At 49.0% G+C, this 12,175-nt stretch overlaps 1 protein-coding gene across 1 annotated transcript in view; it reads left to right on the top strand.

Moving 5' to 3' along the window:
- LOC103770077 (limbic system-associated membrane protein) overlaps positions 1-11,623 on the top strand; it is a gene marked incomplete at both ends in the record, with an annotated part of 50,523 nt that extends 38,900 nt beyond the window's left edge. The window contains one exon of the mRNA XM_008937326.1: positions 11,498-11,623. Coding sequence (XP_008935574.1) covers positions 11,498-11,623 — 126 coding nt within the window. The remainder of the gene's footprint in view (positions 1-11,497) is intronic.
- Positions 11,624-12,175: the final 552 nt, after the last annotated feature.

Raw genomic sequence — 12,175 nt, forward strand, 5'->3', positions numbered from 1 at the left:
TTGCTTTGGTGGGGAGGATTTCCTTGCAGAGCCTCAGACTGAAGTTGTCTGGACAGCTGTTGTCCCACTCCACATAAAGGTGCTGGGGACCTTTTCCAGATGTAACCTCATCCTTTTCTCTCACTTTGGTAGTCACTATTTCAAAACTTCTTCCAAAATGTTGCTGCTTCTTCCTTACAGTCACCCCCATTTCTAGCTAATGGGAAAATATTAGAGAGATAATTTCTGGGCATCTGAGAGCCATCCTCCTCCCAGCTTCTCAGAACTGTTTGGGTGGGTCATCCTCTTCAGCTCCAGTAGGAGCTGAGCACTCAAGGCTCTTGCCTCCTGCATTTCTCTGCATCCTAGTGTATACTGTGCTGATTACCTCAGTTTGCTAACACTGAGAGACCAGGAAAAAGATTTTCAGTTTGGAAGAGGGCAGATTTGAACCCCACTGGGGGTAGAGGGACAGCCAGTGTTTTTGTGTCTTGATAAAGCTACAGGCTACAAGAAATAAGCCTCCTGCCTGGCAGTCTGGGAGAGATTCTCCTTTGATTGAAATGGCACTGGTAATGTGTTTACAGAGCAAAGCTCTTGGAATCCATCCCTCCCCTCCCTTGTGGTTGTCTGCAGGCTTACAGCACATCTTTACAACATGGAAAAACTTGGGAAAGGAAACAGTGGGAAGCTTCCAAGACCTCAAGGTGCTGCTGCACGTGGCTGAGCTGAAACAGGGCACTCTCTTTTGGCAGGGAACCTCAGACAGCAGAAACTCCCCTCCCCAGGAAAGCTTGGCTCTCAGCTGGTTTGTGGGGAGATCACCACAATCACACCTCAGCTCTAGCCAGCTGCTTACTTCTTTCAAAGACCCTTTACTTCAGGAGTACTCTGGTTTCTTTTTTCTGCTGGATCAAACTAGTGTAGACAAGCATTTTTGGCAGAAAGGGACTTTTTTTGCCTCAAACTCTCTGGCTGTCCCTTCTCACATGATGATAACAGCCTGGCCTTTAGAAGATACACTGCTGCAGTTACCACCAAGATCAACAATAGCTCACAATGGAAGGTCTCACAGCTGGGATTTCATAACTGCCTTGCTGGGGAAGCCACCATCTGTGGATCCAGCAGCAGTGACAATGCAGGAATGTGCTGAGCAGCCCAAGCTGATAAAACACATGTGGAGTTGCACTTTGTCTTCTCCACGCTCCAAAGATGTGATTTTCTAAAGCTGGGGATTTGTTTCAGGTTCATTTTTGCTTGAAATATTTTTGGTGGGGCTTTCTGACTACTCAGTGAGGCAGCTTTTGTGGCTTGTGTTATAGATGGTCCATCACTTGCTGAATTGGACAAAGTGTCCTCCTCCTGGGGAAACAGCAGTTTTCTTACCAGACAACTGTCCTAGCCCATGAGCTGGAGAGTATAGATCAAGGTTCCTTCCAGGGAAGGGCCACGAGAATGATCCGAGGGCTGGAGCAGCTCTGCTGTGAGGACAGACTGAGAGAGTTGGGGCTGTTCAGTCTGGAGAGGAGAAGGCTCCCAGGGGACCTTATTGTGGCCTTCCAGTATCTTAGGGGGGCTACAGGAAAGCTGGGGAGGGACTTTTTAGGCTATTTGGTAGTGACAGGACTGGGGGGAATGGGTGAAATGCTGGGGTTTGAACCCCGAGCCCTGAATTAAGGTTGACATATGGGTGATCCCCACAGCCCTTCATCCAGAGGGGTGAGTTTGCCTTTCAGCTCCCCCCAGGGTGTGTCCAGCCCTGCAGGGAGAGCCAGAAGGGAAATGAGCCCCAGGGGTCCCGCAGGGAGCTGACAAAGGTCAGGGGTCTGCTGGGGGATAAAAGCTGGGACCACTTGCAGGGAGTCAGGAGTGTCTGTCTGTGGAGTGCACTCCACAGAGCTCCCTTGTTAAGGGAAGACTTCCTGACTCTCCCCGGAGCTGGGCCCCAGTCTGCTTAAGACATTTGTGAACGTGGGCCAAGACACCTCCTGACTCCCTGGAGCTGGGCCCTGCTCAGTTCAGACCTTTGTGAACACGGGCTGGACAGGTGAGAGTTGCCCTGTGGGCACCTTTCTCTTATTTGTTCAACCTTCTGATCTGGCTGTTTCCCATCCCATCCAAGGGAAACCTTGGCTCTCTGTTTGTGCCACCTATTGTCAGTTGGATTATGATTTTTTGGGATCATTTGGTGTAATGTTAGTTGTATGTGAACTAACTGACTTGTTTGTACCCCCAGCAATCGTTCATGGCATGACCTTTTTGTACTCAATACATTCCACCTACTGGTTCATCTTCCTCCTGGTTGTGTCCTTTGTGTTAGGCCGAGTCCTTGGCAGAACACCAGGAGAGTGGTGAGACCCTGGAAGGGGTTGCCCAGGGAGGTGGTTGAGGCCCCATCCCTGGGGGTCTTTAAGGCCAGGCTGGAGGAGGCTCTGGGCAGCCTGATCTAGTGGGAGGTGTCCCTGCTCATGGCAGAGGGGTTGGAACTGGGGGATCCTTGGGGTCCCTTCCAACCCTGACAGATTCTGGTTCTGTTCTATCAGAGGACTTAGTAGTGTTGGCTTGATGGTTGGACTTGATGATTTGAAAGGTCTCTTCCAACCTAAAGGATTCTATAAGGTTGGTGTGCAGTAGTTTACACTTTTTTACAAATCTGTACACAAGGACAGATTTTATACAAAGCATGTGAAGGTGAAGTATGGGATTACTAGTTTTAGTCTTTATACTTCTGACTGGAAGCAGAACCAGCATTTCCAACTACAAATCTGTACACTTCACACAAGGACAAGTTTTATACAAAGCATGTAAAGGTGGAGTATGAGATTACTGGTTTTATTCTTTATACCTTTGACTGGAAGCAGAACCAGCATTTCCAAAATGCTACTCCAGCTTTCTGCTCTCTGAGGAGCCTGGAAGCAACCTCACAAGGTGGCTACAGCAGTCTGTCCTGCTCTGTTTTGCTCATTTCAACGTGTAAGGAAAGAAATCCCACTTAGAAAGGATGTTTTCCTTGTACCACATGCGTTTGATTTGAGTGAGAGGCTTGTCACTAGAAGCTGTGTGTCTCAGCTGAAACTGAGCCAGCTCCTTGGGTCTGTGGTGTGCACAAGACACTGCCAGTGTTGTATTCTCCACCCTGTGGCTTATCACAGAGGCTGTGGGATAAACCACAGCCTCTAAGACTAGGGTTTGGAGAGAGAGAGCTGTGTTCCTTTCAGCCTGTGTGGGGCTGTCCATCAGGTGCCCCAGGAAGGCTGTTCTGTTTGTTGTGCCCTCTGTCCCTGCACAGGAGCCACAGTGTAAGATCTGAAAACAAACTAACAAGCCCTTTGTCTCTGTTTCTCCTCTTTGTGAAGTTATGATGGACAACCTTGTCTTCACCCAGTGTGGAGCGTTAGCTGAAACACATTTCCTCCCCTGTTTGCCTAATCAGGAAAATCCCAGTTATCTTCCCAATGCATAGAAGCCCTCTCAGCCTCTACCTCTTGCCCTGGAAGGACTCAGGTTTTTCTCTGTGCTTTCTTCTCATACCTGGGCTGTGCTTCCTGCTCTATTTCCCAGAGAAAGAGTTAACAAGCAGGAGCCAAGGACTGCTGAGACTCAATTTAAAAAACATAGCCATGCTTTTTTCCCTCTCAGCTGGCTAATAAAGCATCACTCTTCTGGCTGCAGCACTTCCTTGAAGCCATCACCCATTCTTGCTGCATAAGAATTTGTCCAAAGGCCATTAACATCAAAGGAGGAGAGAGCTCCCTGGGCTCTGGATCAAGCCCTGGAAGGGCTGCATATTAGGACTCAGCTGCATACCATGGACATCCAACAGGCTTAATGTTTCTCTGAAGAAGTTTTTCCAAACAACATTCTTGGAGATGTCTTTGGAGGATCCAGACACTAAAGACAATGTTCCTCACAGCATTTCTCTTCCAGGACAGCTGATTATTTCAGCAGGGGGAAAAAAATTCTTGTATTGTTTCAGTCCCATTAGTAAATACCCATCAGATTTTAAAAATAAGTCTAAGGGAGTATATAAACACACTTGAAATAAAGACCAAAGACTGTGTTCATCTGTAGTGCTTGAAGTGTTTGGGATTAGGTGGCATTCCAAGGGTTAATCCCTGGAGATTAGTGTGGCAAGCACTCCTGGTGTTGCTCACACGTGTCCTGTGCAGAAGGCTGTGTTTTCACAGCAGGCTTTCTAGGAGGGTTAGCCAGAAAAGCTTGCAGTCAGGTTTACAAGCAGAAAGAACTGCAGCAACACCAATGGCCAATGCACAGAGCTGTTCTTTCAAGAGATGAACCTCAGCTAAGTGGATGTCATATATCTCTATATATCTGATGTATCACTAACATATCAGCCTAAGTTTGATAGGTTCATAGAAAAGAAAAAGAAGTTTTGCAGCTAAGAACTGATACTTCATATCCAGAGGCCCAAATCTAGTGACAAGGGGCTACCAGGCATGTGCCTCCTTGTGCTTTGCACTTTCCTTTCCATGCTCAGCATCTGCTCTCCTGTGCTGCATCAGGATCCACAGCTGGGGGTTTGTGACCTCATGCTTGGTGCAGGGGCACCAAAAAGGCAGGTATGAGTGAAATGCTGTCAGCATTGGGCCAAGGCTGGGATCAGGCTGGAACTGCTTTAGGGTGAAAAGCTCCTGTCTGGGTTTAAAGCTGATGTGCTGGGCTAGGAGCAGGAGTGAGATTGCTTTTATCCCTGGCCCACAATGTCACTTTAGTGCACTGAAAAACAAGGTAGGCTAGAGACTTTTGCTGTTCTTTTCTCTGTTTCTCTCAGTCAGGAAGTGAAATAATTTATCTCCTGAAAATTTCATGAGGACAAGTTTAATAAAAAATAAAATCAGAGGGAACGAGTGTGAGCAACAGAGCCTAGTTCTGAGCTGACTCTTACAACAGCCCAGGGGTGGGACAGCCCAACAGATTTATACTCCACACCTCTCTCTGCTGAGAAACAATGTACTGGAAATGCTTCCCAGGCAATTTGATGTGGAAAGAGAATCCAGAGACTTAACTGTGTATTGGATGAGGCTGAGCCTTCCCTTGGACAAAATGGTTTGGCCAGCTAGGGTGGAGTGGTGTTGGGAGCTGCAGATGTCCCCAGTGGTTTCCATGCTCTGGCTGGGATAGACCCTTCCCTAGAGGCCAGGGGTGGATGGCAGGACACTCCATTTCCAGACAACAGAAAGAAGCAATTTTTACACCTTGTAGAAACACTGGAGTGTATTCTGAGAGGGTTTTGGTTCCCAAGTGATTAAAACCCAAACCCAAGCCTTCAATGTTTGCCTCTGCATCACCAGAAGCTTTAATGCTGAGAGAGACACTGGCAGGATGAAACCAGCCTGGCAGAGCAGAAGGTCAGAAGGATGTTTCAGAGTCTACTCTTTTTAATGAAGTTCAACAGCTTCACTCTCAGCCCTCTTACCCTGGTGACAGCTTCATCTCCCTCTGGCTGAGGCTGTGGCATGAATCAGGCTGTAAAAAACACATCTTGGGTCTCGTGTTGCACTTCATCTACAAAGTGCCTCAGAAACATGAGCCTGCTGCATCCCAAAGGGTGTCTGGATTTTATTTTCCAGCCCTCAGCTTGCTCCCTTTGCAGACCTAGGCAGCAACAAGCTGTTTCTGGTTAGGGCTGTCCAGAGCTGTGATTAGCCTGCTGCACACATAAGAGGGAAATTAAACCATTTAGTTGTGTTTAGCAGCTCAACCCCTTCTTTAGACCCTCTCTCCCCACTAAACACTTTAACTAAACAATGACTAATGAGGCCAATTTGCTGTCGATTAATTGCCCCAGGAAAGGACCCCTAATTGTGGTGAGCAAGGTGGCAGCTCTAAAGCATCCAGGGGCCAGATGATGGTCAGCGACCCCCCTACCTCTGCCTCGGGCTTATTACCGTCTTTGTGTTTGTTGCAAAGTGCTGTTAATTGGGAGCTGGGGACAAGGAAATGAGAACTCTCAGGGCTAATTGATAGGTACCTGCGGAGGGCTTTAGTGGCTTCAAAGTTCCTTTGACTTTGGAGCAAAGTCCTGGTGTTTTCTTTTTGCTTTGAAAACCAGGGGCTGCCGTGGATTAGGGGGTGGGAGTCTTAATTTTTCCCAACAGATGGAGGTCCTACTTGCCAATAAAGAGGAAAGTAAATAGGCTGGAGGAAGCAACTAACTAATGAGGATATATGGAAAAGGTTGTGGTGACTTTCTCCATTTGTATCCAAGGTGCCTTTTTGGGGACAAGCAGTTAAAGCACTTAAATGGAGCTTATGGGCTTGCTGAGGAATTTTCAGTAGTGTTTCCTCCTGTGTCTTGGATGGATTAAATAGATATTGCTGCATCTTAGGTCTATAGAGTGGGAATAACAGTTCTGATTTTTAATGGCATCACTTCTGCTAAGCAGTGGTTCTGTTCTTGCCACGCTGGGCTTGTGCTGTGTCTGGGTGCTCAGGTCAGAGAGCAGATATTGGAACTGTCTGGGAGCTGTGGCACGGCTAGTTCCAGCATACACCAAGTTGGGAAGAGACCTCTAGAAGTGTTGCTGGTTTTAGCTTCCACCAAGGGTGGCCTTGATGATTTCTTCTTCCATCCCAGGAGCTGGATGCGAGCTCACACCTCTGAACCACTGGGCTGACTCATTTCTAGGAGATCAGGGATGTAGCACCACTCCTTGCCTCCTCCCATAGCCTTGAAGGATAAAGCTGGTCCAGCCTGCCCACAGGATCCCAGTTTCTATCTCAGGAGGAGTTGTTTTGGCCAGAAAAGACAAGGACAGCAGCAGCAGGCATCTGCATCTTCTCTCATCTGTGCTTTCTTGCTGCCTCTCCTGAGCAGCCCCTGGTTTGTAGGAACTGCTACAGCGAGTGTTGTGAGACACAGTAATGTTGTGTGGAAACAAATCACTGGCTTTCATCTGGAGAGCAACAGTGATTGCACTGGGGGAGCACGCTCTAGTTTTCATGTCTCAGTCTTTCTTATTATTTAAATGAATGTGAGTTGCAGTGTCATGAAAGTGAAGGATTGACAGCAATTAACTGCAACGGGCTCGGTGCGAGCAGGTTCTGCGCACGCCCAGCCTACCTGCTCCTGTCCCTGCACCTTCCCTGGGACCCCAGCTCTGCCCCTGCACCCCTCCTACCCTGCAGCCCCCCTCAGCCTTCCCAGCCCGGGGCATCATGCAGCATCTCTGCCCTGCGTGCTCCCAGCTCCTCCAGTGCAAACTTCTTGAGGGCATTGGCTGCTGGTTACGGTGGGGCTTGCAATGAATGGCAGTGGCACGTAAGATGAGCTGCTGAGCTGGCATCAGGCGTGTCTTGTAGGTGTAAAATGAGTTTCCAGCCCTTCTCAGAGCTCATTTCCATCTCTGCAGAATCTGTCCTGGCATGGGGAGAGCACCCTTCCTGTTTGGGGGTGCTACACTGTGCTTCGTGTCAGCCCCTGCTCCCCACCCCATCTGGGCGGATCCAAACACAGGGTAACAGAAGCCCCACATTATATTTATGCTGAAAGGGAGGAAAAAAACTTTTCAGCAGTACTAGAGAGCCTGGCAGTGTGTTCTCATAGTCCCTGGAGTCAGAAGTGCTCAGCAGCAGCTATCTCCCCTAGAGGGACAAGTTCTTAGGCTGAATACAAAACCCCTGGAAGTGCTGTAGTGCTTCCCCTGCTGCCTGTCTGCAGGCAGTGGTTTCACCTGTGCTAATGGCTCAGAGACACCAGACACAGGAGAGTTTTCCAGCTGAGGGTCAACAAGAGCTGGCTGGGCCAGGTGAGGCTGTGACATCCAGAAGATCCCAGTCCCAGGAGGTTTTATTCCCATCAATCTCTCCTCCAGCAGTCTGGGGACTGTGAAAACAAAACACAACCCACACCTGGGAAAAAATAATAAGGTCAAAGCTTCTCATTTTAAGACTGTCCTTAAAAGGTGTGTGCAAAGTACTGACAAGTGGCAAGAAGGCAATGCTAACTGTTGCTGGTGCTGACAGTTTTGGCATTTTAACATGCTGGTTTGACACCCTGAAAATTAAAAGTCTCTGACTTTTTATCTGAGTGAAATTACTGTCCACTGAGATCCAGTCAGTTTTAATGCTAGCTGGCTTTGGATTCTAAGAAGACAAAGCCAAACCAGGTTTTAAATCCACAGTGAAATTATTTCCTGCCCTCTTCCCTTTCATCTCAGGCTTTCTTGCCCTCTGACCAAGGTGGCAGCTGAAGGGGATCAGCCATTATACTCCTAACAGGATTTCAGTCTTGGTGTCCCTCTTCTCCCTCATCTGAAAGAGTGGCAAGCCAGCTATGACCCTCTGGACAGATGCTCTTCCTCTCAGGCACTGGGTCAGCATGGCCAGATCTGTTTGTATTTGCTGAGTTTACTTGATCCTTTGTGGACTGAGATGACTCAAAGGCTTTGGGAGGTGACAGGGTACACATGTCCTGACTGCAGCTCTGCTGCTGCTGCCCCAGCTTTCACTGCTCTCTCCTCAACCATTTTGGTTGGCATTGCACTGTTCTGCTAGGACCTTGGGCTGTCTTACAGCTCCATCTGCTAGTCCTGCTTGAGCTTAGTCCTTCCTAGTTTGTTTTGTGGCTTTTTTTCCCTGCTGGTAACTGTGATGCTACAGGACTGAGGTGCCTTCCGAGCTGCTTTGCTCCCTGGAGTAGAAGTAGTGTTTTGGGTTTCTGCACCAGAACTTGGAGGGCTCTCTCCCAGCCTGAAGCTCTGTCTTGGTTGTGTCTGCCCTGAGCTGTGAGACAGGGGACTCCCCTCGTTCAGTGGAACAGAAAGGAGAAGGGGAAAGTGCTTCTGAGTGCTGCTCCCTCAGTGCTGAGCCAGACCATGATGCTGCAAGCCACCTCTGTCTGGTGTGCTGAGAAACATGAAGCCACAAGTGTCCCTTGGAGGAGATAAGGTACTTCATTTTCCAACTGGGATGTTTCCTTTTGGCTGCCCTTTATGCAGCTCCAGGGTATTGGCTGGCCAAGGCATTTGCTTATTCTCCAACACCACATTTATGATTGGTTTGGGGTTTTTTTTTTGTATTGCCAGGCATTTGCTGTGCAGAATGGCTGTGTGATAAAGGGGGAGGAGGCACAAGATGGATCTGTAGTCAGTGAAACTCTCATGTACCCCTCAGTATGGTGTGATCAAATCCTCTGACAACATCAGTGCTCTCCAACAATGTGTATTTTGTTTTGTTCTCTTGCCTCCTGCTTCCTCTGGCAGTGAGTCACCAATGTGGGATGTAGCAGGGCTTGTGTTTGTCAGGGGAATTTGCTTTGAGAGGATTTGATTTTCTTCTGTGTTTTGCTCTACCCACTATTGTGCTGCTCAGGGAGGTGTCCCTGCTCTGAAATTCCTTCTCTCCAAGGGATGGGGAACCTGTTGCAGTCAGCTGTTTCCCCAACGTGCCTTGCTTTGGTTGGTTCATCATGAGCTGGTCAGCCACCAGTGCTAGCTCTGGAGGAGCAAACCAGCCTCCCAAGGTCCCTTCTCCTTCCTTCCTGGTGCCAATTAGAGCAGGTGTCTGAGGGCCTTATCTGGGCAAGTTTTGTGTATCTGTAGGGGTGGAGTTTCCACCACCTCTTGGGGGAACCTGTTCCTGTCTTTGACCTCTTCAAGGTAAAGGCTTTTTCCTCATCTTGAGTCAGAATTGTCCCCACATTGCAGCTCATGTCTGCTGCTTTCTGCTGGTCGCTGCACACCTCTGAGAACAGCCTGTCTGTCTTCTCTGCACCTTCCCACCAGCTCCTTGCAGGCAGCAGTAAGATCTCCCCTCTGCTTTCTCTTCTTCAGGCTGAGCAGACCCAGCTCTCTTGGGTTCTCCTTCTATGTCACATGCTGTAGCCCCCTGACACATCTTGGGAACCTTCCAGTGGACTTGCTAAAGTATGTCAATGGCCTTCTTGTACTGGAGAGCCCAAAACTTCTCCAAGGACTGTGACTGTGAGGTGTCTTCTGTCTGTCTAAAGCTGTCTTTGTCCACTCCCAGTTTTTAATCAAATGGTTGCTAGCTGACACAGTGACATCTTCTGATCCTTGCACTAAGCTCCTAGCTGGGTCTCCACCCAGGGCTGGGTGCACTCCAGCCCCTCCTTTGCAGAGAGCACACCTCACCTCCTCCCCTTCCCAGCCTGACTTTTCTGGAAGGCCTGTGTCCATCCTGCACAGCACAGCCAGCCCTCAGAGGTGTTCCACCATGGCTCTGGCATCCCAGTGGGTTTATAGCACTGGGAATCTGTGTGAACATCCAATTCCTCCTTTTTTTAAACCGTGATACTTTCATTGGTGCAGAGACATTTGAGATGGGCCCTCAGTTGTCCTGCTTTCACAAGGGGGGTGCAAAATCCTTCCCTATTGTCCTGCTCCCCAGCTGCTTCCTCAGTGCCCCCCATGCAGTCACTTCTCCCCAGATTATGGCAATCATTCCCCAATACACCCAGCTTAAATCTCTCCTTGCCTAGGTGAGTGAGCCAGTCAGCAAAGACACATCTGCCTCACTTTGCTCAACAGGTCCTCATCCTGCTCAGGAGCCCTGGTTCCTCCCAGGGCCTCCCATGGTCAGAGGTGCTGAAGTGTTGTCCATGACTTTGGGGCATACAGAGAGGGGCTAATGAGCTGTGGGTTGTGAACAGTATTCCTGGGAACCCAGCAGCACAGCTGGAAGGGGTGAGTTGCTCTCTTCAGGCTTCATTTGCTTTTCCCCACCTAGCTCCTAGGCAGCTTTGCCTCGAAAGGACCATCAGCTCCTTCTGCTAAGGAGGGGGCAGGGGAGGCTGCTGTCTGTTTACTCTGTGCTAAGCAAACCAGAAAATGATGTTGTTTCATTCCTCGCTACACACAAATTCAGAAACTGAAAATATTTACCAAAAAAAACAGATTCCTGTTTAGCCAAACTCCCTCAGCACCTCCAGGGTGTGAAGCGTGGGAGCAAGACATGGGTGTGTGAGAGGAGAGGCTGCACCAGCCAGCTCTGCTTGGGGGACAGTGTGCTGGTGTGCTCCACACCTGGAAGTACCTGTTTGGGTCCCAGCGTGGTCACTTTGGTCCTGTGACACAAACTCAGTTAGCCTGGAAGGTCTTTAAGCATCCTGAAAGCCATGGCTGATCTCGTGACTCTTTGAAGACCCTACCACACTTTTAATGCTGTGCCCAGTGAGGGGCAGTCAGACTGAAGCTGCTTAGCATCTGGAACTGTTTGGGGTGTAAAAATTAGCTGGGACAGTGCTTGGAGCCTGCTGACTCCTTCCTTGCAGGCTTAGGGCAGTCAGGCAAGTTCTTAGAGTTTTTCTGAAGCCCCTCAAACCTGTCCAAACACAAAGCAGCATAGTTGGAGCACAGACCATTTCTACCTGCAGATCCCTGGAGCAACAGTAGATGTTATTCTGGTACAACTTCAGAGACTCAGGCAGTGATGAGGAGTGCAGCCTGTGAATGGAGACTGTGGCTGCCTCTGGTTAACAGAGACGTTCACGAGTCAGGCTGGGTAACAAGATCCAAACTTGCTTTTGTCTTCACAGTTCCACCAAAGATCTCCAATATCTCCTCGGACATCACGGTGAACGAGGGCAGCAACGTCACCCTGGTCTGCATGGCCAACGGGCGTCCTGAGCCTGTCATCACCTGGAGGCACCTCACCCCCACAGGTAGGACATCCAGCTGGACTCAGCTGTGCTGGTGATTTCTGTACAGTTGTCTTTCAACATCAGTAGATTTTGGTAATGATACAGAGAGCTGTGAGAAGGTGGCAGAACCTTAAATGCACTGGAGTCTTGTTTTGCAGCGTGGTTCCCCTGGCAGAGTGACCAGGTTGCCCAAGGGAACAGATGAAATCAGTAGATGCTCTACAGAATTGGACTTGTAATTCTGTTTAGCTTTGGTCTTCATGTTCTTGTCCCAATCTCTGCTGCTGGTAATGCACAGCATGGTGGTGGAGACAAAACTCTGCTGGTGCCAGACAGAGGGGAAAGGGTTTCTGTTTAGATGTTCCATAGAGGAGGTTCTTTCCAAAAACCATTGAATTTGCCTTAAAAGGGAGAGGCAAACAGTGGCAGAGGTGATGTCATATTACTCTCCACTTTGGCAGACAGTCTTCCTGTGTCAGGTGAGGTGTGTAAAGAAGACATTTGATTTGCAAGACGAGTGAAGAGCAGGGTGGAGGCAGAATAGAGGAGAACTCACCAGCTTTGTTCTGCTCT

Source organism: Merops nubicus, unplaced genomic scaffold (assembly GCF_000691845.1).
Source record: "Merops nubicus isolate BGI_N331 unplaced genomic scaffold, ASM69184v1 scaffold673, whole genome shotgun sequence".
NCBI classification, from domain to species: Eukaryota; Metazoa; Chordata; class Aves; order Coraciiformes; family Meropidae; genus Merops; species Merops nubicus.